Source organism: Parus major, chromosome 1 (genome assembly GCF_001522545.3).
Source record: "Parus major isolate Abel chromosome 1, Parus_major1.1, whole genome shotgun sequence".
NCBI lineage: Eukaryota > Metazoa > Chordata > Aves > Passeriformes > Paridae > Parus > Parus major.
In genome coordinates, this window is record NC_031768.1 from 87,951,549 (window position 1) to 87,978,275 (window position 26,727).

Consider the following 26,727-nt stretch of genomic DNA (forward strand, 5'->3'; position numbering starts at 1 on the left):
CTTACCTAGATCTTTGTGTTTAATTCCATGAGGCTCATGGAACAGTTTGAGCTGGAGAAAACCTTTTAAAGATGATCTAGTCCAACCTGCCTGCCATGGGCTGGGGCACCTTCATGAGACCAGGTTTCTGGGAGCCCCATCCAGCCTGGTATTGAACACTGACAGGGATGGGGCACCCCCAGCTTCTCTTGGCAGCCTGTGCCAGTGCCTCACCATGCACAGTGCAAGGAGAGGGTGTGAGCTGAAGGGAACACTGGAGCAAAAGGCTTCTCTCATGACAGAAGGGCATTAGATACCAGGACAGCATTGTTTAGTATTGTTAATACTTTGTTATCTTGTACATAGGCACTGACTTAAGTTTCACTAAGAAAATCTCTTCGGAACCTTACTGTGATTTAGTTTAGTGTTATGATTAATTGATGGCTTTCCTTTATATTTTTTCTAGCTGATGAAATTGGATTTGACAGGGAAAATTCTTTAATGTTCACCTTTATGATCATTTAGTCTTTGCTGCTTGCAATTCTATTGCTTAATTTGCCATGTGTTATTTTAGATTAGCCTTGGTTTGTAACCCAGACTCTATGAAGTAAGTTTTTTTTTCCTTCATGTGTCAGCAAGACATTTTTACGATGTTTGTTTTTAATGTGACTGACATCATATTTTGAAGCAGTTATGAATTACAATTTCACTGTAGTCTTTTCTTTCCATTCCTCCTCTGCTTCCTTCAAACATGGCTGCTAATGAGTCTAGAGGATTTCTGCTTTTTGCTCTTGGAATGATTATTCTTTGGAATGCTTATTTTTTAAAAAATTGGCATTGCTTTCTGAAAGAAATTGCAGGTCTTGTCCCTGTTAAAGTTTCTGCTCCTCTTGTTCCAGCTGACTCTAGCAGCCAATGCCCTACATGTCTGTCCTTTTAAAATCCAGATGCTATTTTGTGCCATTTAGTTTTTAGCCAAATCATGTCATGATTGCTCTATTCAAGGCTATTTCATATGAAGAACTTTTCTGAAACACATAATCTTCAGCATAGATCAAGTCTAAAATAGAATCAGCTATTGTTCATTTGGTGAATGGTTGATGGGGGGGGATGTATGTGTGTGTAAATTGGTCTTTGTATCAAGGACTGTCTAGGCTGTATTTTTATTCCTAGTTCTTTACCAATCTCTATTACCCCTATTGACTCAAATCCCAGCAGTATTTGCCATTATAGAAGGGTTGCTTAATTTTTTTTGAAACCTCATGCTAGTTTTAATAAAAAGATGCTCAGCAAAATCTGTTTTTATTATTCATCTCAAAGATGATTTGATCCAAACTATTTTCAGCCATTACTGCAATCTACTGTGCTTCCATTTCAATTCCTAGCACGTCTGTGAGATCCTGCAAGGAGATGGTATCGCTGGTTGAACGGCAGCCCTTTGCATGAATCTTTGGGAAATCAGGTTTGCTGATAACTCCCAAGTGAGGTTAAACACGATTCAATTTAGAAGACAAATAAGTCATTAGTCTTCCCTGCTGGACTCCTCTTTTGTCTAATATCAGTGTATATGCCAAGGAGAACACCAGTGCTTCTAACATAGCAGGATCTAGCAGGTTTCAGTTTGGGGTCAGAGATGGGGAGAGGAGGTGACCTGCTCTGCTCTTATAAATCTTAGTTTTGCAGTAATTAAAAATACAAACTTTAAAGCAAGATGCTCTATGCCTCACTGAAGCATGCCAGCAAGAATGTTTGTGGGTTTTCTCAGTTATTACTTTGACTTCTATGACAAAACATGCTAGGTTTGCATTAGTTGGCCTGCAGCAAGAAATTCTTGCCAGTCCTTTTGAGATGTCTGACTGTAAATTGTCAAGGTGAGTCTGCTAAAATTACTGTCTTTCAAACTGTGTAGTTGGGTGGTACTTGTAAACTTGAATAGCACCTCTTCAACAGCAGGGTCGCAGAATTAGTAGTATGGTACTGCTTTGGGAAAGTGTGACTGGGAGTGGGTGAGCTTTTAAAGATACTTATATTTAGGTGATACATGAAACAAACCTTAGTAGGTTCTCTGTTGGTGAAACAGGGTGAAAACTCCTTTTGAAAAGGCTGGTGTTTATTCCTACTCTGTAAAACAAAATATAAAAGTCAAGGAGAAAGTGCAACAGAGAGATTTGAATTTTTTTTCCAGTTTAAATTTTTATTTGCAGCTCTGCTGAAGGTTGTTGAAGCTAAGCCGAAAAGAAAAAAGTTGACCTTTTTTGTTGGACTGCTTAAATTGGTGAAAAAATTTGATGGCAGCCACAGGGCATTGTTGCAGAGGGGGTTTGTGAGGGATCTTGGTCAGGTTCTCATTAGAACACAAAGGGTGAAGAGAAAAGGCTGATGGAAAATGATGAATGTAAGATAATGAGCAAGCACAACAAACACTGAGCTTGCTTCAGGAGGGTTTTCTGAATTTAGCACAAACTGGAATAGTTGATGGTATTGTCAGTTTCTCTTCCTCTAATGAAAACTGACTGGATTTGCTTTTGAGGATGAGAGTAACCACCTGAAACATGCTGTTTGAAGATGATTTGTCTCTGCACTTGTTTGATGTCCCATAGGTGAAAATCTCGTGAAAACACAATTAAAATTATTCAGTCCAGATATGCTTCAGAGTTTTAAACTATGTGTGTTTGTGGTGTATCTTGTACTCCAGCATCTTATGAATTAATTACCATAGCATAAGCTGTAAGGATACTTTATTGTGAGTTAAATTGAGTAGCTACTTTGCATGAGTCTTCAATCTCTGTTTTTCTAAAATATGTTTATTTGAGAACCTGAACCACTTTAAAGAAAAATATAAAGAAAATAGACAATGCTTGGGCGATTTGTAACACTGTCCTCAGCAAAACTTGAAATTGTGGGCTGTCATCTAACCTGATGCTTTCTGAAATGAGAGTTCTGACATTTGTGAAGTGTTTTGGGGTGTGACATTTGTGTTTTGGGGTTGTTTTTTGGTTTAGCTAATTTTAATTATCTAAAAATAAAGTGAAGATATGCAGTTTGTCAAGTAATAAGTACGTGGCAAAGTACTGATACAACACTTGCAAAATTGAAAACTTCCCATATTACTAGCAGTGCATTTCTAAACCTTACATTTGGATGTATTGTATCTAGAGATGAGCTGCTATATGTGAAGATCATCTGGTAATGTACATAATCCATAAACAGTTATATGTGTAGATATGGTTTGAAGGGTGTGGAAAGATCTTAAAGAGTGATACAACATTTTAAAGTTGTAGACTCTTGCATACAGACATACCCATTCTCATGCACAAAGATTTAATGAAGTCATTATTTTGTCACACTAGAGCTGTCTCATGCATTGATAGTGCTTCCATGCCTCTCCTGTTCTCTCATCTCAGGTGCCACACAAACAGTCAATTTAACCTGAGCTGCCTGCCAGCTCTCTTGGGATGCTGTCTTCTAGAGGGGAAGAGAGAATTGTCAGTGCAGTCACATTGTGGTTGTGTTTGTGGTAGAGCCCCAAGGCTGCAATGCAGTGCCTTAATATCTTCCTTAAAACTTGACCAAATGAATCTGTCCTCTCTTTTATGAGGATTTTTTGTCTGGCATTTTAAGTGTTATTGGTGAGCAAGATAGAACCAAGAGACTAACTCAAGAATTGAGGTGGGGCAGCTTGTGTGCTGAATATTCCAGAGGACTACTTGGTTTGTAGCACATCATTGTGTGTGTGCTGTTGGCTGGCTCGTGCACAGCCAGCCTCATCCTTTTGCTGCCAGTGCCACTGATGAACCCTCGTGCCACAGGAGAAAGTTGCTGAGGTGACTGCCCAGGGCCCCAGCAATGTAGGAAGCTCCTGTGGCAGCTCCTTGTGTTGCTGAGCAATGCAGATGTGACAGTGCATTTCTCCCTGTGCCAGGTAGCAGGAGCAGCAAAACTCCCAAAGAGAATGCATCTGTCAGACTGCAAGGATGGGAGGCTGTTGCAAGCAGGAGCTGAGTCAGGCAAAGGGGCCTTCCTTTCCAATACTTTTGACAAGTACAGTACAGCTTGGGAGAGCAATACGATTTCTTTATCCACTTTGTGGTTCTTGAAGTGAGAGGTGGAATATTTCTTGTAAGCGCTACAAGAAAATGCTGTAACAGGTTTTTTATTTTTACTTACCTTTGGAAATATTCATTCATTTATAAGACATTTTTGTTATCTGTCCTTGTAGCAGTTATTGGGCTGCCTGAGCTGCTCTGACACGATCATCTGCTGCCACCTGATTAGTTGTAATTTACTTTTGGAGTTCACATTGAGTGTCAAGGGTGTCTGATTTAGTAAGCCTTTTGTATTTTCTGGTTTGGTTGGTTGGTCTTTAGCTGGAAAAATACCTGTTCATAAACAGTATGGAGACAAACACTTCCACTGGCAAGAAAATAGATGATACACGTTAAAGATTGTGTAAAGATCTTTTGAAAATATGACGGAAAAGTTCTGGTATCTTCTCACTCTAAAATCCTAATAAAAAGACAGGTGGAAAACACAGCTTCTGCTCCACATTCTTTTTTTCTGTGCATGTATTCAGCCTCTGAATCCACGTAGGATAAATGGGCACAAAAAGGTAATATGAGGTATATATGTAAATAAAAGTGTTCTTGACTGTATGTTATCTTGATTAAAAAAACCCCCTCCTTTAGTGAGCAGTTGTTCTTATCTTTTAGTTTTACATGTACAAGTAATCTACTCATTATTGCCTTTTTCTGTGACAAATGGAAGGGGAAAGAAAATCCATTCATGCTAACTAGGAAAGTGGTAATTTCACAATGCAAATTTCAGCCTAATCTCTGTATTTCAGGTTCAAGTCAATTTTAAAATAAATGGAAATGGCCTTAAGACAGGCCTATGCATCTGTGTCCTCTGCAAACTCAGTAATGAGTGACTACAGAGAGATAATGTTGAATCTTACATGTACATTGAATGTATATTTTTTTGACCAGTGACACAAATTTTGGAAAGATAAAATTTTGAGAAAGAGCATAACTCTTGAGTTGCTGGCTTTATTTGAAACTAGAACAATGTTCTAATATCACAAGAGAAGTTCCTTCAGGTCAGATGACACATCAAACATGATTGTTACTCAGTCTTCAAAAATTGCTCATAGCTGGTACTGAGGGAAGTCATGTAAGAACAGGAAAAGTTCACAATGAGCTTGTCTCAGAGTACTCCACAGCCTTACAGAAGTTTGTGTAGTGTCAGTGCTTCTGTGGTCAGAGGCAGCAAGTTTTATTTAATCACTTCTTGTTTATTTTTCCTTGATTTTGTCCAAACTGTTTTGGAGTCTGGGCAACCTTAAGAGCAACATAACCCATTACGAGTGGTTCCATCGTTAGATTTGATACTGTGTTGAAAACTTTCTAGATTTGAAGTCTGCTCACTGTCCTGGATTACTAATTTTGTTGTTGGGGAAAAAAAAAAATCCATTATTTATCTCTTGCTTGCCATTCATGAGTGTGTAGAACTGCAAATACCCTCAGTAGTGCTCCTGTTCTGCATGGAGGGTCTTGGCCTGTAAACTGATTTATTTTACTTACATTTTTTCATAACTGATATGTTGTTATCTTCTTTCTTTGTATATTTTTAAGGTAGTGATTTTGGGGTCTTTTTTGGTCTTTGAGAGGAAGACTAAAACCTTGTTCCTTTTTCTGTTTTGCTTGCTGTTCTTTTCCTAATAATTGTATTCTCTGTCTTTTAGGCTCCTTGTTGAGTCTACAAACAGTACAGGGTAGATTTTCTGCACTAGCATTCCTTTTGGAAATCCTCATCCACTGTATCCAAGGATATATTTTATAAATCTAATGTTATAAATATTTTCAGTTATTTCCTATTTAAGCTTTTGCCTGAGCAATCATCTCAGTAGGATCCCACTGGTGATTTTACCTCACACTGATAGTTGTTTACACTTATCCATTTCCTATCTTTTAAACCATTATTCATCTGCATGAGAACAGTTCTCTTTTACCCTGTGGCAGGTCAGTTTCTTTAAGAGCTTTTGTTTAGGGGTGGACTCACATCCCTTCTGTGTTATGTTCCCTGTCTGTATGCAAGTTTGCTTCTTAAAAAGACTTTGATGCTAAGAATAAAACTTCTGCTACAAAATTTCTGACTTTTCCTCTGTTTATCTCATTTAAAGCTGTCTTCTGGCTGATGTGGCCAATTGGGCAAACAGTGATTTGTTAACACTGCTTTGCTTCACTGCAATGTGTATCGTGCTTATTCAGAATATAGTTGTTCTCTGAAACTTGCAAATTTGTGCAGACAGGATACAATCTGTGTGTTCCCTCTTAAGTGTTTTACAGTACTGGTGCTGTAGATAAAAACAACTGTTTAGCAAAGAATGTTTTTTGAATGTCACTGATATTTCATCAAACTGTCGTAAGTGTGCCTATGCATATTGAGAAAATTCATCATGAGCAGCTGTTGTCTTGTTGTTTTTAATAGTACAATATTCCTACTGAATTTTTCTCACACAGTTTGTGTTAGTTCGTGTACAACACATTTAGGGCAGTTGTACTCAGTGACTTTTTAAGTGTCTGAAGCAATTATATAAAATCCTGCTCAGAAGATTGAAAATTCTGCTTTAACCAGAAAATCCCACAAAATGAACAAAAGATGTGCAAATTCAAAGTGGAATTAGATAAACACACCTCATTTCTGTAACCTGCTCTGTGGGATAGTGAGGTAAACATCTGCATGAAATGGTAATGAAAAAATTAAGTTGTACTAGAGTTCAGGGCTGAGACTCAGACTGAGAATTTTGATTCTGTCCAATAGCATTCTCTCCTGTTCTTGTATAAACCAGATGGTTAGCTCTGAGAAAAAAAAAAAAAAAAAAAAAAAAGAGTTTCTTGTTGGAAATCTTTGGACTTAACATTTATTTTGATCTGTGAATTATTTAGGTTGTGGGAATGCTATTAATGAATTTAGACTTTTTTCCTATCCTTTGGAATTGAGAGCAGAGGGTATAATAAAGGAAATGAAGTTAAGGCTATGCAGTCCTGTTTTGGACTGTGTTAAAATATGGATGGGCATGACAACTGAGTAAGAATTAGCATTCTGAGCTCTAAAACTAAATCTGCTGAGCACAGCTCCATGGGCACAGGTACAGTGAAGGAGTCAGGTGTGGGTATGCTTTGCTGTCATCTGAAGCCAGCAGATGTACAAGGCAGCTGGAATTCATGAACAGTTCAACCATGTGAGTGGAGCACCGTGCTTGTGCCTAATACACTGATACTGTTCACTCAAGTTTTGCACCCTTCTGGTGAAGTTCTGCAGCTATACCACTGAAAATCTGCTCCTCTTATGCTGTCCCAAAGAAAATTTGGAATGTGGTTTGGACCAAAATGTGCGGAAGTGGCCCAGGTATAAAGACAGAAAAGCTTGTGTGCCATGATGGCTCTTAGGAGGGTTTTTTTTTAATATGCTTTTCCTGCTGCCTAGCTGACAAAGTAATTTAGCTTACAGTTATCTGTGAGAGATTGTATCTTGTCTTGGAAGATCTGTACTTAGCTTGCTTCATGGATCAGGTCATACAACTATACTCAAGTTCAGATACCATCTTGTTCTCTTATTTACTCTCAAATATTAATTCTTGCTTTGCTTGCCACTATGTTTAACTGATTGCTGCCAGTGTTTAGGTTCTTCATACTTCCCAGGCCATCATTCACAGACACTTTTCCCTTCAGTCTTCCACTTGTTTTCTCAAAATGGACTTAATTTAGATCTGTATTTTTGGTTAGTTTTGGTTGACTGCTTTGTGTGTGCAGCAGATTTGCTATCACCATTCACTTTTTGCATGTTCCTCTTGCTTTCTTTCTGATACACTTCCATGTCCTCCTTTGTACACAATGCCATCTTCTCTCCCTCCTTGTTTTCCTACTCTGAAATTCATCCTAACCTTTCTCTCCTGACATTGTGGCTTTTCAGTTATCAGCAGGTCTTAACCTTTCACTAACTCAGATCATAGTTCAGCATTAATCTGTATTATGGTCTGCATACAGTCCTCCTCCTGTGTACAGTAATTCAGTTTGGTCTTTGTGGTTAAAAATAAAAGAACAAAAAATATGGAGGAAATTGGATAGAAATGTAGAAAATTGAAATGGTCTGAGGATATTCAGGCTTTGTAGTAGGGAGACTGCATTCAGCTCTTGCTTGCATGAATTTTGAATTAATTTGAAGGGCCATGCAAGAGTTAGGAAGCAAAGTAAAGCAATCAAGGGAAGAGCAGTCAAGAGGAAGGTTTATTGCAGTATAGATTCTTAGGCAGAGTTTTAAAATCTGAGTCTTAAGAGTATAGGTATTTAAGCACCAGTTTGTTGATTATTAACAAATACCAGCAGGTCTGGTTTTTAATAGGTTCAAAGTCTAGCATACAATTCAGTGTTCTACTCCCATTACTTCCTCAGTTATGAAATTAAGGAAAGCATTACAGTTGATCATTTAATTTTATTTATATGCTAAAATGCTCTATTGTCTGGTACAAAACATTAAGACCTCCTTTTCATCTTGTCTATTATCAGCAATTTAACAGAACTAAGCAATCAGTATGGTTAGTTTTTTGTTCTGCTTTTTTAATTAGTCTAAAATGTTAAAGGCAATTGGTTTCTTCATGGATACTTACAGGCTTATTCATTGCATTTTATGACTGGGCTGAAATCATATACTGCAGTTTTGTATGAAATGTATAGTTTCATTGACTAATTTTGAAGCACTTGTTTTCTCAGTGAAATTAAACTCCCTTGCTCAAAAGTTTAATTAATTTTCTTAAACATTATCTTGTTCCTTCTGAGTCATTAAGATATTTTGCAAGTGGTATGCTTCAGTAGTGGTAGCTTTATTGCCAGACCCTCGTTAGAGATACAGAAAACTGTTGATAATTGTTTGCTTTTAATTTTCATGTTACATATTTTCATACCATGTCTCTAATTGTCTATCACATCAAGAAATCCTGTTGCTACAGCCTGAAAACTTGAATTACTTAAATCTTTTGGAGAAGAAATTGGTATATTTTTAACTATATAGCGCAGTCTTTCCCAGTATGTATTTTTCAGCCATTATGAATCTGGGCAGACAGGAATGTCAATAACAAGAATATTTATTTTCTTGAAGATTGTAATAACTCTGTATTTAATGTCAGGCTGAGTTTATCAAGGAAGCATTTTCACTCAGTTGCTAGGAATTAAAGCAACTGCCTATGTGAAAAATAACTAAAGTTTTAGCTGCAAAGTGTGAGAGAGTATGTATTCCTCCTTGGGGAGGCTTTACATTTCCTCTTTTGTTTCTGGAATCACTGTAGTGGAAAAGGGAGGAAAAGGGAGGATCTATGCTTGTGTACACCCCAATGGTTGGGTGTCCTGTCAGTAGTGCTGGACCAGTCTGAAGCTGAGGTCACCTGCTTTAGTGGAAATTTATCTTATTAATCAAATTATCCCTTGAGGCTTTGGTCCTCTTGCATTGCTTTTGCAAGCTGATCCTGCCTCTATCCCCAAGTAGCTACACCACTAATCAAGCATGTTCTGCACCACTAGGTGTAGGTTCAGCTTCCACTAAGTGATGTCTGGCCAGGGCCCTGCAGAAAAAAAGATTTGGATATGAGACAGGCTGAGACCAATACTATTTCTGGCACTATTTCTGTTTGTATCTTATGGTCCTGTCAATCAGTGTGATCATCCCATTGGCCATGGGAAGGTGTTTTGAGAGTGAAAGCTATTTTCTTGCATCTAGATCTCTAGTCTTTGCACACAACTAACTATGGATTCCAGCTTTTTATTTCTTAGGAAGATAAGTCTACTTTGTAGAGTGTAAAATAACTTATTTTGATTGCAGGGATGTCTTAACACAGAGATACTTGCTCTTTGTGTGGTATAGAGACAGTTGTCTTCAGTATTGGCCCAAATGCTTTTACTTTATGCAGCTTCTTCCTCAATCTTGCCAGTTCCCCTAGCTTTCTTCAAAATGTAGCTGCAGATCACGTCTGCAGGCTGCTCTTGCAGAGGATAAGAGTCTTTATTAGATTCCTGTGTGATTTTGTCACTGGTTTAGGAGATATGAAAACCCTACCTAGATTGTAAATGGACTGATGAGCATCCTGCTTTTGGATGTGTCATCTGCTGTCTTTTCCAAGGAAAAGTAAAATGCTTCCTTCTCAGTCCCTGCTTGAGGTAGAAGAGTAGGAATGGTTACATGCAGCTAATTAGGCCCATTTCTATGACTTCCTTGGAAGCAGAGCAGCCTTAGTAGTTTTCCACTTAGGCTGGTTTCCTTGGCTTTGTAGCAGCAGCATACATGTTGGTAATGAGAGATCCATTTGTGTAGGCTGGACTTCCTTCAGGATTGTTACTCCTCTAGCAAGTCTCTGGGTAACTGCCAAGTGTGTTGTAAGACACACACACACTTGTGGCACAGAGGTGTTGGAGCACAGGCAGAGGGAGAAAGGGTAAGAGGGAAATTCTCTCTCCAACCTTTTGCCTTCCCCTGGCTTATTCACTGTGAGGGTGTAGGGGAGTGGGAAAGAGAAAGCCTTGATGCTGTGGAAGCAATAGTAAAAATTCTTGTGTGTTTCCAACATGGTTTAGTCACACATTCAAACTCCACAGCAGCATACAAACTGCTGTGAAGAAAATTAACTCACTCCCATACAGACTCAGTATCCCTGCTCAAACCTCCACTCAGGCCAATGAAAGCCCCTATGGAAGTATTTTTCGGGAGAGGTAATGAGATTTGTGTGTGTTGTATACATGTTGAAGTAAGGAGGAGGTATGAGTAAGATGTTAAATAATCAGTTTCTGTGAAGCACCTATTTGATGATTACCTTTCAGCTTAGTGTATTACTTCAGTTTGTTGGTGCAGAGTTTTAATTTGTCATCTTGTTCCTTATTTAACTTGTCTATGTCTTGTATCTTTAATATTTTCTTTTCATAATTGATCTATGCATAGTTGATCTATTCACATATTTTCTCTAGTACCTCACTGCTTATAGTCTCTTCTGCTTCGATGTAATAAATACACTAAGCAACCCCGAGCTGATATCAGACATTCTAAATCTCTACTCTTTTTCTTACGGTATAATGAAAATGGGCTATTTATTTTCTTCATATTCCTTTTGTCGTGGAACACTTGACAACAATCTGTCTCCCTCGTACTTTGATAGTCTCTTGTGAGACTTTCAAATGGTACTAATAAGCCAGTTCTTCATCTAGTGCGTTGGCATACTGAAAGAATTCTAGATAAGACCATTTTTCTTTCAGAGGCCCTGATATTTACACTTAGTCATATGATTTGCTAGAAATTTCAAACTAGATTTATGTGGTATCAAGTGAAGGAATTATTTGGCTTATCTCAGGAAACTGAAGTCTACCTAACTGCAAATCTGAATTACCATTTTGCAGTCCTTTGGAATAATACTCTTGCTTAATGAGAGTATGCATGATTTTCTTAATAGTTCAGCTATTTCACTGCTAAATTCTTTCCATTAGCTCATGATGGATGTTCTGTTTTATTTAGAAGAATGAGCATTGCATTCATTAGGCAAACTTCATTAAATTTGGAGCTCAATCAACCAGAACTATAATTATATGGAGAGGAAACTTCCTAATCTGACGTTTGTAAAACTGAGCCTTTTTGGAATTGGTTATTATCTTATGTGACATGACTAGCTGAGCTTTTGTATTGAACAGAGGCAGACCCTGGGAGGAGTGCCTTCAGCTAGCAGAAGTGTTATTTTCTATTATAGTTTAATTGTTTTATAGCCTTTTTTCACCACAATGAGACATCTGCTCCCTCTATTTGTGGAGCAATAACAGACTGCTTGAGGTGGTAGCAAGAAGTGTATACTTGAAACTGTTATCTCATTATTTAGGGTTACTTTATGGCGCTTCAAATGATACCTTCTGCAGTTTAATTCCAGGAAGGTTATCCCCTTGTCCTTTAAGGCAAAATTTATGGATCTTGCCATGGCTGTGAAAGGAAAAAAACGAATGTTCTCTATTATGAATGGAAAATTATTTCACTTTGTGACTTTAGATGAATGGTTTCTATCAGTAGGGGGAAGTACCACTGCCTATGCATTTCTACTTTACCTACTCTACTTTGCCTTGCTAGTAGTGCAGTACATTTTAAGATGAAGACAGCTATTACAATGTCACTGCTTGTTTTGGTCAAGTTGTAGATACAGATTCAGTGGAAGCTCTTACTTAAGAATAAATTAAGAATGACATCCTTTCTACATTGTCCCTGAAGAAAGATGCTGAGAGCAATGAATTAATTTTACTCTCTGACCAAACATAATGTAGGCACAAATGGTTTTAAGTTGTACTTATGTTGTAGTATGGAGGAGCCAAGGTGTTACATGAGTATTGTCCTGAGTGTTGCATTATGTTCAGTTCTGCCCTGTATTCTTGTAGGCACAAGACTTCTGAGTATGAATTCTGCATTTTGGACTCTTCCGCCTCAAAACCCACGAGGAGGGAATTAACTTGCTTCCAGTTACCTGGTTGACACTAAAGGAAGAAGACTAGGCAGACAATCTGTTCTAAAATTTTGGCTTGTCATATCTTGACCTTTTGGAAATGTGTTCAGCCAAAAGGATTTGAAAATGCAAAGATTGTTCCTCCAAGTCTTCCTCAAGGAAGAAGTATTCACGTGTAGAAAAAATTAAAATAACTCAAGTTTGGTTGAAAAAGCCTGCTTATATGAAAAAAAGAAAAACTAATAATTTATTATAGGTTGGGATGTGTATACTATCCTTAGGAGATTGGGATAAAAAACAGTTGGGCTGTCACATGGAATCTAGAAATTATAACCATACTGATCTGTGCCTCAGAAACAAGTGCCCATCACTGCTTAGGGAAGAGGCACGTGAGAGAAGGAGCTTTTCTTAGTAGTTTTGTCGGACATTCATGGTTCTAGGAAAGATAAACATAAAAGGTGAAAGAAAGGAATGTAAAGGCAGACAGAGGGAGGGCTTGAACAAAATTTTAGGGTACAGCCCAGAAAAAAATCTCAGAGTGTGAGCCTATGCCTTTAATCGACTTTTAGGGACAAAAAGTGCCTAACAAGTTGGTTTTATTGAGCTCTGTTTGTTTCTGTGGATGCAAACAATGTAACAATGTTGAAGGATCTGGTGTGAAACGGGTTGTGGGCAATTCCTTTTGGGGACCACTGGTTTAGATGAGATCTCTTATGTGGGGTTGAGGGCTCACTTTTGATACAGTGATAGTGAAAGAAAATTTCTTGTCTGCATTTGGCGAAGTCGTATTGATCAATCATTATGGGATGCACTGGGGAAACTATGAACATTTTTGCTTAGCTCTGGAGAGAGCTCTGTTCTGTTCTCTCTGAATTCATCTATCGGATTTGTGAGATGGCAAAAGTTACGTGCTTTTTCATTTCCATGGCCCTTTTGCCATAGTTCTGTGCAGAGAGAACCACGTGAAAAAGATTGTTTAAATTTGTGTTTTTGAAGATACTTTCTTGAGATCTGGCAAGTACAAAATACATTTAGTTTTGATCCAAAGTCTTACTCCCAACATATTACTCTCCCATGTTGTGGACACTGGATCTGAGATCTAGAAAACTGTGGCAGATTGTACTGTGGTGTCTGAAGTTCTTTGGAGTATGTGTGGGGAGGTAGGGTGGCCGGCAATGACACACCGGTTCATTTCCATGCAATGTGTTCTCCACATCCCATGCCAGTTAAAGAATACAAGACCTTACTGATGTGATTACCACTGTGTTTAAGTTGAAATGTTTTTACTTTTTGAAACTATTGCAAGAGGAACTTTCAGGATTTCCCAAGACTTAGGTATCCCTCTTCATTCAAACACTTTGTGTATATGAAAGTTTTATCAATGTGGTTTAAATAAAGGAACAGAAATTACTTTGAGTGTGTCGTGGAAGCATTGTATCTTGGCTTGGAAGATAACACATTCCAACTTTGTTAAAAAATACTTTGTCAGCTAGTACTGAAGGTAATCCTTGTGTCATGGTCTTATTTGCATATTTTTGAAGTGATAAATTAGATAACTGTGACATTATGCTTTTGAAAAGGTGCAAAGTTAAGTGCAGTGCTGTGGCTCCACTTTAGCACAAGCAGTGGAATTTGGCTGAAGGCATTAAACCTTACAGTACTAAAGCACCACAGTGAATTTATTTCCTGAGAGTTATAGGTATGGCTGGTGGACAATTTGTCAAAGGATTTGTCTTTTAATTAATCTTGCAAAAGGCAGCATGTCCCGATATGTACTTGAATTTCCTTAACAAACACCACCAACTTTAGGCTTTCCAAATCTAATTGAAATTAAAACAAACAGATGCATGGCTATTCTTTAAAAATTAGTTGTTGGTTACTTTGTCATGGATACTGTTGTGTTTAATTTTTGTTATTTGGGGAAAGAAGTCCCTGAAAATGGAGTTAAGCTTGCAGGTCAGTTGTTTAGGTGTGCGAAAGAACCCAGTGGGGGTGATGGCTTCATTCAGTTATTGTTGAGGGGAAAAAAATATAGCTCTAACCATGTGAAAGGCAGAAATGGATGAATAAAAACTACCAAACAGGAACACTGTGCTGTAGAGATTCCCATTATGGGTGGAAAGCACATTAAAAGAACCCTAAAATTGACTTGTTAGGACACTAGTGTCATTAAATTGCTAATCAGAGTTATTGCACTGGTTTATAGATTACAGGTATGAGCAGTGAAATTTGGCTATTTTGTTGGTGCACAGGAAGTTTTATGCACTCCATGAAAACAGATAACCCGTGATAATTTTTGCTTTCCTCTAGAAGCCAAGATTTGTGCCTACTGAGGGCAGCAACTTGGGTTGGGATGGCCCCAGGAGGCCAGGGCTATCATGGGCCATGGCTCACCACCTCTCATCTCTTGCACAGACCGATGAGTCACTCATCAATCAGCTCTAAATTGCTGCTGTTTCAAGTGAATGGCATTTTAGCTTAAAGCACCATTGATTTTTATTTGGCTTTCAATGCTCCACTTGAAGTGGTGACAGTTGAGAAATCCATTAGTGGCGCAGAGCGTGTGTCCCTGCAGACGCTGAGGGGAACATCTTGGGACTGCGGCTTTGGCAGCCTCGCCAGGCCAGCGCTTCCCTGCTCATCAGTCCGTGCTTTTCAATCATTAGCTAGCATCCATAATTGCAAAACTTTGAATATTTCAGAAGTAAATGTTGGGAAATGCAAGGCATTACTGCAAGTACTGATTACTATATCTTGCATATGCATTTTTTTCCTCCCGCTTAGTAATGCTTCTGTCCTAGAATTGCTAGTAGCTTTTTGAAGCTGAATGTCTTTCTGTCCTTTGGGTTTTTTGTGGGTTTTTTGGTTTTTTTGGGGGGTTTTTGGGTGTTTTTTGGTTGTTTTTTTTTTGTTGTTGTTGTTTTGTTTTTTTGGGTTTTTTTGGTCAGAGTACAGTTGCTCAAGTTCAAGTTAGGAAAGCAGATGAAAAGGGATCTTTTTTCCGTCTTTAGTATTCTTTTCTCTCCAGAAGCCAAATTGTGCCAGAGGATTGATACTTTAAAAGAGAAGTGGGAATCCTCTTATGTACCTGCTAATTCCTTGTTTGTTTTGATTATTCTTTGTGTTGACACCTTTGTGGTAACTTTGCTTTGCTAGTGCTTGGGTTATTTTCTCATATTTGTGATGTTTAAGAAAAGTAGTGAAATGGTCACTTGTAATAGAAACCCTTCTTTTTTGCATGTAGGAAACTCACAAATGGGTGCTACCATAGTAGATGCATTGGATACTCTATATATCATGGGCCTTCACGATGAATTCAGAGAAGGACAAGAATGGATTGACAAAAATCTTGATTTCAGTGTGGTGAGTAGAGCCTACCCTAATATTTCTCTAATCCTTTTCACAGTGCTCATTTTGGGGGGAGACAGAAGAGATCTTTCAGATGAAGCTTAATAAAACTTAGGGATCTAAGTGTCAGATGTAAACTTTAGTGACGTTCTCTGTATATCTAACGTTGTTTTAGGGAAAAAATATATACCCTGACCCTTTCACACTTAGAATTGTAAGTAAAGATACTTAGATATATTGTATTTTCAAAGTGCAAATTGTAATTGGATAGCAGAAGTAAGGGGAAGTGTTTTGTGAGAAACAGCCAGGCCTCAGAAATGAAGACAGAAAGACAAGGTTTTACTGGCTGATAGTTGTTGCAAATAACTGAAAGACAATTTTCCCTCAAACTATGGTGTAACAATTATTTAAGAATACAATCTTGTCTCTTCTTCCATTTCTTAAGAGTTTTAATATAAAGTATGTCACTTGAATTCCTGAGGTTTCCTACAGGCTCTTAATCTATCACAAGAATTTCCCAGTTGATCATACAGCATCTGACATTCTTGGGAGTTTGGAAGCATTAAATGGAAGAAATGGCTCTATTTTAGTCTTATTGATTAGTGTTCTTAGTACTAATTTTGGGACTGTCACAGATTCTGTGATGGAATTTGTATTTCAGTCTTTGGATTTGCCCTATGGTTCCAAAAATAATTTTTCATTCAGTAAATGCACATAATGAAATACAGTTGTACTCAGAATTCAGCAAATGCTTACTGTTTCTGTATTTTAACCTACTTTTCAAAACTTATTTGTTTGGGCTTTTTCCTTTTGATTTATACCTTCACTGTCTGGCAAACATCAAAGAAACTTTACTCTGCTTTTTCAGTTAGTGCCAGATAATTATTCTGTCTAAAACTGAAGATCCTAAATATATCAGACAGTGTAGACATAATGATACCATTATGAGGGTGAACTAAATTGCTTCCATAACTTTTGTCTGATCTAAGGCAATTTCAATATAAATTTGCAATATTAATCTAGGATTTGGATGGAAGAAATTTACATGACCCTCTGGGGTTCAATTACATCTTCCTATGTATCAAAAACCATTTCTGAAGGTTAATGAGTTGTCTTGTGTATACACCAAACTTGAGTAATTTTCTTATATGATTTGGAACTTATAAATAAATACATAAATTTGATCCTCTTGGATTCTTCTACTGGGAAATGGAAATCATTGGTTATACTTTACACTGTCCCACTGCATGTGTGATTCATGACTTTAATAGGTATTAAGTGGAATCATGCTGTATTGGTGTTATTTTTCTTGTATCAGCTCTATGTGAAAAGAGAAGGCCTTTTACTAAAAGCATTTGGGAATATTTCAGAGTTCCAATCAGTGCTGTCTGAAGAAATCCTTATTTACATAATCTTTCTGAAATATGTAATATGTGCAAAATACATTTAGTTTTGATCCAAGCACTGCAGGTGCCATAGAAATAGCACGAAAGGAAAGACGTACCTGTATATGTCATTTCAGCTGTGTGCAGATTGGTGAGTCAGCTTGTTCACTGCATGTTGCAGTGACTTTTCTGGATAAAAGGAAAAGTCTTACCTATCTCAAAATCTCTTAATAAAACTACATTTCTGTGTCAGAATATAGGTTGAAGAGAAGTTTATGGGGGAGACAGATGGAGTGCATGTGGAAAATTAAGCAAATGGGGCATAGAGGGAGTCAGTTGTTAAAACTATCTGGTTCCTCTTAATTTTTGGGGGGTTAAATGAGTCAAAAGATACTGTTGAATTTAACCTAAGGATAATAGTGTGGAAGAAGGCAATAAAATGGTTTATTCTTTTGAGTTTCTCAGTAGTCCTGCAGTACTACTTGTCATAACATAAAGGCTATTCCGAGACAAAGATTATGTTAAAATAGAGCTCTGAATTTGATTTTAGTAATTCAGGTTACAAAAGTGCATTATGGGAATTTTCTAATTATTATTTTGCTTTATCTTTTAAACCTTGAAGGTTTGGTGTTATGCTGAAGCATAAGAGAGAAGATGCTGAATTTTAGAAATGTGCAGTCCTTGCCTTCTTTCCCACCAGCCTCAAATTACTGTAATTGCACTTTGTGGTGATAAAATGGTTAGAGGGCTGGAGAAAAACTTAATTTGATTTTAATAAAATCGATTGAAGCTGTAACTAGAATTGTCATTTGGTGTCACAAAGATGTGCACGAGAATTTCAGTTTGGATCTAGACACTGCAACAGTACAGACCCTTGCATGTGGATTGCCTTAGGATATGTACTTTCTTCTGCCTTGACAATTTTTTTTCTTCCTTGATTAAGGGGTTGGTTAATTATTTATTAATGCTTTCTTTCTGTTCTAGAATTCTGAAGTGTCTGTTTTTGAGGTCAATATTCGCTTCATTGGCGGTCTTCTAGCAGCATACTACCTTTCAGGACAAGAGGTAAGGAGATTGGAAGGTGTCTAAAATTCAGTGTGTTCTGGCAAATGTGGCATATGAAGGCTTTTCTAGAATTTTGACTTCTCAGTAGCTTGCAAACTAATTTCACAGCAGTCAGTTGTCCAAAATAACATAATTCTTAAGAGTATGGAATCTTTAAAATTTGTTTCTGAGTAGATCTTGTGCCATTTAGGACACTTGGTTACAGTTCAGAAATGCTTCTTTTATCAAGATGTTTTCAGAAGTTATCCACTCAAATAAGCATCAGCTTGAAATGTCAAGTGAAATGTCAACCTTCTCATGTCAACAATAACTTGTTTTGATACTCTGTAACTTCATGAAGGTAGAAATAGTATCTTTGTCACTCGTCCTGCGAGGCTGTAGGATTGCTTCATCCAAGTGCTACTCAATCTTCTTACCATTTTCTCAGTGACAAACTGAGAAATAACAAGCCAATTTTATACAACTTCTGAAACTTCTGTTAAAAAAGATATAGAGACATGCTTAGATTGACAGGATGCATGTCCTCAAAGACTTTCAACAATGGACTTCCTTAGTCCAGTAGTCACAGTGCTGTGACCTCTTACTTCACATACTTCAACAAGGCTAGAGCTTGACCCCCAGCTCTTCCCATGTCTTAGGAGCTACCTGTCTTTAATCTATTGCCTGTATCTTTGATTCTTTGGTTTTGTCCTTTATTTTTCACGACCCTTCTGTAGCCCACTACCAGACATATTTTGTGGCTTAAGACTTTCAGGTGTTCTTAAATATTTTCTTCCTTTGTTTAGGGAAGCACCACATACATACCAACAAGTTCGCAGGGATTTTAAGACTGCAGCCCTAAAGGCAACCCAGAGAAAACTCATAATTTGTTGTCTCTTTCTTTGATATCATCCTGGCATCTGTGAATTTTCTCTTTTATGAGCATCTTCTCTTAGGAAGAAGAGCTCAGTGGCAAAGCAAAATTCCTGTGTATATGTTGAAAGAAATGGGTGGTTTATTTTTCATCCAGTGTCCCTGCTTCACTTTCTTCAAACTGGAACATGCATCCTTGGAGGCATCTACTGTGGATATGAAAAACCTCAGAGAAGAAGCAAGGATGATACATTCATAGCTGGATTATTTGTATAGGTTGATACTGCACTTTTGCACAAGCCCCTTAAAAGGAACTTCTTTTGGCCCAGTATGCAGATGGGTGCAGCCAAACACTGCCAAAATGTGTTTTTTGCCTGCATTTGTAAAGCAGAGTATTCCTTCTTAAATTTGTTTCTAACTTCTTGGTAGAGTCAGAACAAGCTCCTTTGCTTAAATAGCTTTGTTTTCTTTCCTTCTTAGAAAGCATCTACCCTGTCTTTCCTAAATGTTGGCTAGGCTGAGTCTTCTGTTTTCAAAATTTTTATGGCATCATTCTCTCCAGCAGACTTCAAATGCTGTATGACTTGTGATACAGGATTATTCCCATCAAATGTCCATATGTATCATCTTTATTTTCCTAAAGAACTGCTAAAAAAAGTGCTCAGACTGCATTTCTTTCAAAATAGTGTGGCAGCTAGGATTGCTTTGGGTATCTTGAGAGACTGCTCCATTTGCCAAGTTGGATGGGGTTTCTCTTCAATTTGTCACTGTGGATATGACAAGCAAGGAATTTTGAGGCTCTTCAGCAACTGAGCCCAGGAGAGACACCTGCGTCTGGGAGCTCCTTGGAGTTGGAAACAGGTTGCTTGAGATGTGACTTCCAATCTGGTCCTCTCTCTTCCCTAAGAAGGGAACATATTCCTTAGCTCAGGATTGGGGCATGCTTGATTTCTTTATTCACTGCATTCAGACATGTGAGGAGACACTTTCTAGCCTTGCTAAGACAGACAAGCCTGTTCCCAGCCATTTGGGTGTTCAAAAACCTGATCAGGTTGTGAACATTGCACCTTTAAGAGACACCTTACTGTCTCTTGGTAGGTATTATTTCTTCATTCATCAAGCCATCATTTACTTGATCATATTCACTTACCACACCTTGTTGATACTCCAGCTACCATCTTCCTACCTCCAAGCCTCCCTCTTCTAAAAGACTTGCTAGATTGGTTTTAAAAGGTTTTTATACTGATTTTCCATACTTCTGCATGTCTTGTTTGATGTATTTAAAGTAAGGTCTAGTACAATGAACTGCTGCTTTGAATTAATTCCATTTTTCTCCTTTTAATAAATACAGATTCTGCTTAGGTCTGCAACAGGAGTTACTGCTGTTTGGTGATATTTACAAAAGCTGTTCTTACTTCATTTTGACTTCTATCACTTAGTGTTGATAAAGATCTGTAGAGACAACCATAAAACAGTGTCCGAGACTCAACATCAGCTGTGGAACTTTAATAATTTGTAAATGGCCACGTCTGGAGAATTTTATAGTCATTGTGGTTTATCTACAATGCCCTTTGTAGGGAGAGGGTAACTGTCCTTGATAGGATTTTATCTGATTGATTCATAATGGTAGCTATTGATCATAGTTTTCAGGTATGGCAGATTATTAATTTAGATTAAATAGTCCTTTTAAATGCTTTTATTGAAAACATGTCAGGTTTTAAAGTTTATTTAGCATGTCTAGTGGCACGACTCTGTGGCTTCCATGCTTTATTTAAACTGCCATGTTACTACTTTTACTTGGAGGAGCATCAGCTGAGATCATGGTTTTAATAATGCTGATTATAGCTAATGGTAGGATTTTAAGCATTTTGTGTTAAGATTGTGAATATTCCTGTCCTTTTATCAGTAAGGGTTCCCTCTTACTCACTGCAGTGAATGGGTGAATAATGAAATATATCTCCCATACAACCAAAAATAAAGTTGCTGTTTTTAGCAGCTGACAGCTTGGCTGAAAATGCTGTAGGGCTTGTCCTGTCCAGTGTTGAGTCACAGGCCTTTCTTTGTGAAACACTGACGCGTGTAAATTTTTTAACAGCTCAGCCTTTCACATGTGGGAATTTCTGCTGGACTTTCATGAGTGATGAGCATGTAAAGCTAAAGCTTGAGAAGGATGCATTTTGCTGCAAGTGTCATGGTTGTCTTGCCTCACTGTACCTTTCTGCTAAAGCAGGGAGACAAAATTGTTTTCCTGTCTAACAGGCAATTCTCCTGATGTGTGAAAGATCACTGTCTTTCTCCATTTTTCCAATCTCAGCATGCCTTTTGAGTAAAAGATAATCAAGATACAACTGCAAACCTTGACATAGAGGAAAATTTGCCCATGTATTCTGTTTCAGTCTTCTGAAGGGGAAACAACAGTGATACCTCTCTGGTGGCAGAGGTTGTAGGTGTGCAGTCTGGGGGGCCCTTGTTTAAATCCTCTGTACAGTATGTTTCTCCTGGCTGGTTGTGGACAGGCCATCTGGTGTCTGGCTAGGTGTGTGTTATCAGCTAAAATAGTGTGCCTTTTGTCTCATTTCCCACAGAGAAATGAGGTCTCAATCTGTCATTGATTTTGAAATTCTTTGAGGCGATGGCTTTTCTCCAGGGGACATTATTGGAATATATAATGAATATACGTTAAAACAGTGAAATACAGAATCATAGAATGGTTTGTGTTGGAAGGGACCTTTAAAGATCATCTAGAACAAGCCCCCTGCCGTAGGAAGGGACAGCTTTCAACAGCCACATTACTCAGAGCCCTCTCTGATCTGGCCTTGAACACTGCCAGGGATGATGTGTTCACAGCTTCCCTGGGCAGTACAACCTTGTTACCCTCATTGTAACAAATACCTTCCTGATAGGGCCCTAAGAGGGGTTTGAGCTGCCTGATCTGGTGGAATACGTCCTTGCCAATGGCAGGGGTTGGAACAGGATGATCTTTAAGGGTCTTTTCTAACCTAAACAGTTCTGTGATAATATCCACTCTAAACCTACCCTCTTTCAGTTTTAAAACAGTTGTCTCTCCTCCTGTTATTAAAGGCCATAGTAGAAAGTCCTCTTGATCTCTCCTGGAAGCTAGGGCCCGCTTTAGGTCCTGGAAGGTGCTTATAAGGTCCCTCTGGAGCCTTCTCTTCTCCAGGCTGAACAACCTCAGCTCTTAGCTTGCCTTCAAAGGAGACGTGCTTCAGCCCTTGGATCATTTTTGTGACCATCTTCTGGACCTGCTCCAACAAGTCCACAATATTCTTTTATTGGGACCTCAGAGCTGCAAATGGTATTAGGGTCCTCAGTATAAGTGGGTGGTTTAGTGTATTTCTTTTGAAATTACACTGCCAAACTAAATAAAGGGAAGGGTGGACCAGATAATCCACTGTTGTTCCTTCTAATCTGCCCAATTCTGTGAAAGAATAAGAGGCTCAATAAAAAATGAAGGAAAAAAGCATGATCTCTCCTGGGAGTGCTATGTGTCATAAAATAATGGATTATCAAGTTTGGAAAGAACCTTGACAAGAGTTCAGCCTCTCCAGGCAGACTCTTGTATTTTGCTGTATGCCAGAGATTTCCCCCAGTTCCAGTAAGCAACCAATGCAAAGTGTTCACTCATTGTTATTCTTGATTAAATTGTATGCTAATAGGTATAATCTCTTAAGTACCTAAATAGCTAAAGAAGAAATGCAAAATTCATTGTTCCTATATTCAGTAAGGAGCCACTAATTAAGTATTTTTGGGGTATAGAATTTGAGAGTTGCTTAGTAGAATTGTGAGTGACTGGGACATATACTATGAAAACTTGGCACTGCTTTCTACCCTAGGTTGTGATAGAATGGATAACATGTTTATATTTTACATTTTGATCAAACAGAATTGTAGTTAAAGTGTGTGAACTGCCAGTTTTCTACCTTGTGAGTTGAGAGGCACCACTGTGCTTTCCCCTTAGCATCTGTCAAATAGAATTAATAGTCCAAAATAACATATTGATGGTAAAATATATAATGAATTCTTATCTAAATTGAGCCAGACTGTTTCTCAGTAATCCCTGCAACAATCCTTTAATTTCTTTAAGAACTACATACAGTCTTCATTATGCTTGTGGGGAGGGGGTGGGGGACAACACTATGATACAGCTGATAATGTAACAGAAATAAGTAGAAATTAGATGTTCCATATGCCTAGTTGGGAGCAAACATTGAGTATGGCATCTTAGGATGAAAACCAGCCCTACATGATTTAAAAAACAAACTAACAGAAACCATCAATAAAATCCCCAAACAAAACAACAACAACAGAAAAAAACCTTTTTTTTTTTTTTTTTTTGATGTGGCTACATTAAGAGATTTTGTTGCTTTTGTGCATCATTCTGGCACAAATTTAATTTTTGTCTTTATGAATCCATGTGTTTTTTATAGTTTTCAGTGATGCCTAGCAATGCATTGTTTAGCATTTTCCCCTGAACAATAGACTTCTTTGTTTATTCTAATTCCCTAACTTTCTGTATAAGAATGTTTTGTGTTCTTTGTGATTTTCTTTTACTTAGTATCCAGCACTAATAAAATGAAGTATCTTGATATCACTCTATTTTATTTAACAGCATCAGGATAGAAATGCTTAATGAAAGAGTATCATGTATACAAGGAGATTAGAGCAAGATAAAGCTACTTATATTGCTATTGCAATTTGTAGCCTTATTAGATTGGATCATACAGTTTTCTATAGTTTTCCAGGGAGGTTACTTGGAAATGAACCCACAGTGTATGGCTGGTTTCTGAGGATGTGCCTCTGGAATTCTTTGATCTCCTATGGTGTCTGTCTAGTTCAAGATCAGTCATGTTTGGTGCTTGGTTTTTCTCTGGGTAACATGGGGTTTTTCTCTTCAATATGGATGTTGGTATTTTTAAATTCTTTTTTTCAACACAAATTATCTGACTGATCTTTATTTGGTGTATGAGTGATTCTAAGTTCTTCCACTGCTTTCAGTCACATCTGTGGATGTGGATCGTTTTGGGCATCAGGGTAGCTGATACTGATTTCTGAGGGAGGATAGGAGCATTGCTTTGTAAAATCATTGCCTGTCCACAATGCTTTCAATCCCTGGTGCAAAAAAGCAACAAGCAGGCAAACAGTAAGAATGAATGGCACAAAGCAGAAATGAGTTGGCTGATCTCTCTGTGTTAATGCTGAAAGAATGAAGCTTGCCAATAAGCTTGCTTGACCACAGCAATAAGCTGCAGAAGAATTTATGAAATAGATCCATGATCATTGTGTCTGTATGTAGAATTTCTAAGAGTAGACTACCTGGAGACCAAGAGTTACAATGTCCTTAAGGACTAAAACAGTAAAAGGTCTGTTGCAACCTGATGTAGGATATCACACTGGAATCTTCAACAGCAGTTGGATTTTCTTTTGGTGTGCTGCATCGAGTGGTCCAAGAGTTGTAATTACTGCTGTGCTGTCCCCAGACCTGGCTAGTGAAGGAGCAGTCAGTATGAGGAAGATTTCACAGATGACAATGCCAGAAGAAGCCGACTTCACTCCTTCATATTGGGTGTGTGAACTTCTTTGAGGTCATAAAGGCAGATGGAGATTGCTAGAGCATCTTGCAGGATCCATTGTTCCTCATTTCTGAAACCCATCCAAAAGGCAGCAGTGATAGATACTGAACCCTGCCATGAGCAGTATTTTCACTTCCTAGTCTTTGTGAACACACTGTAAATGAACTTTCTGCTCTCCAAATTGGAATTTGTTCAAGGAGGGAGGGATAGGCATCTGCAGAGCCCAAGTGTTGCGTACGCGCAGCATCATCCTGTAATTAAACACAGGGAGTGATCACTGGAGTAATAAAGCCTAAGTAAGATAAAGAACAGTCTTGTACCAGATTATTGCTGTGTTCAAAATCCGATTTTTTTACAGCTGTATTTGATGAATTGCTGTCACTGCTCCTCTATGGCTCCTGCCCAATAGCCTCCAGCATTGATGATACCCACTGCTAGAATGAATGTGATTGCCTGCCAAATGTCTGTCCAACTTCTTGAGAAATAGATAAAGTCCAATTTTTTGAGCAAATCTACAAGAGTAGTAATCTCTTCGTAGTGATCCCAGTCACAGGCATTTTTGCTGTCTCTGGATACTGTGACATCTTCCCTAAAGGTTAATAATCTGGAGTACTATTTCTTCTCCATGCTGGGGACCACTTCTTGGTTTAAAAAAGTTTGTCTTCCCAGAGGGGCTTGGCATACTTACTTCTTACACAGCAAGCCCTAGCCAAGCAGAAAATTATCCATTGATACTTAGAGTTATCAGCATCTCTTCAAGAGAGAAGCAAGTCTTCTACCTTCTGTATATCAAGTCTGCCCCTTCCCCATGGCTACAGCCCAGCCTGGGTCTGTCACAATGTGTGGCTAACTGGTGGCTAGCTGTTGTGGTGAGCCCTCATGACTATGGACCCCTTCTGGGGCTTGGTGTCAAGCAGTTTCAGCCTGGGTTAGGGATTTTTGTATTTCCCATGTTTGTTCCCAGCATGCAGTATTTTCTGTTTTCTCATAATATGTGTTAAGATATGTATTGAGATACTGTTTATATGGAGAGCAGGAAATCAAATCCTCTTAACACTGAAAGAGAATACCTGGAGCAAACATATGCAGGCACTTGCTGGAGCTATGTCTCCAAGTAGGAGAGGGCAGGATGCAAAATGCATGTCATTGTCAGGAGGCTGAAGAGGTGTAGGTAACTAAGAGTCAGAGGAACATGATGTTACATGGATCTGTTTTGTTTCACTGTAGACTTTCAGGTACCTAGATTTTATCCAAATTAAGATGGATCCTTTTAATGTGTGGACTTCCCCATCTTTCTGAACAGTAAAGAAGAAATAGTACAAAAACATATAAATAAAGCCCACATCTGTACAGACAAATAAAATTCTTTAATGCTTGTTTCAGTGAGTAAGCCTGTTTTATTTTCTGATCCTTAAGAAGTCATTGCTTGTTTTGATGTGCTTACTCTGTGATTTTTTAAAAAATTGCATCATAGCCTCTACAATGCATCTGCCAAGCTGGTTGTTTTGAGCTAAGACTTCCTCTAAAGCACTGTGTGTGCTGACTGTAGTATCATGCTACCAGCACTCCTCTGTTCTGTGTCTGAGATGGTCACTACATTCCAGGGTGCTTGGGAAGTAGAGCTGTGTCCTGCAAATGTACAAAATGCAACCTCAGCCAGAGGGGACATCACAGGGGAAGAGCTAGTTCGTTATCACCCATACATGCTGTGCAGGAGAGTTGGCAGGTGTGAGTGTGTGTGTGTGTAACACCTGTCTTTATGAACACCCAGGATGAACTTCCTGTTCTCTATCTTTTCTGTGGAATTGTATTGGACATATATCCCATTAATGTCATGAGGGTTTACACTGTTGTGAGAGTGTGTGTTATCATGCTCATTTCAGGCATTCGTAGTTGCAAAGTGGATAGACTTGAGGATAAAAATACTGGAGATAGTTACTGGATTTGGAGTGCTTCAGTAATCAGCAGTATGACATTACCTTTTCTAGGCAATTAG

The 26,727-nt window shown here is 38.2% G+C and overlaps 1 protein-coding gene across 1 annotated transcript in view; it reads left to right on the forward strand.

Moving 5' to 3' along the window:
* MAN1A2 (mannosidase alpha class 1A member 2) overlaps positions 1-26,727 on the forward strand; it is a 132,809-nt gene that overhangs the window by 43,867 nt on the left and 62,215 nt on the right. The window contains exons 4-5 of the mRNA XM_015636714.3: positions 15,735-15,853; positions 18,208-18,288. Coding sequence (XP_015492200.1) covers positions 15,735-15,853; positions 18,208-18,288 — 200 coding nt within the window. The remainder of the gene's footprint in view (positions 1-15,734; positions 15,854-18,207; positions 18,289-26,727) is intronic.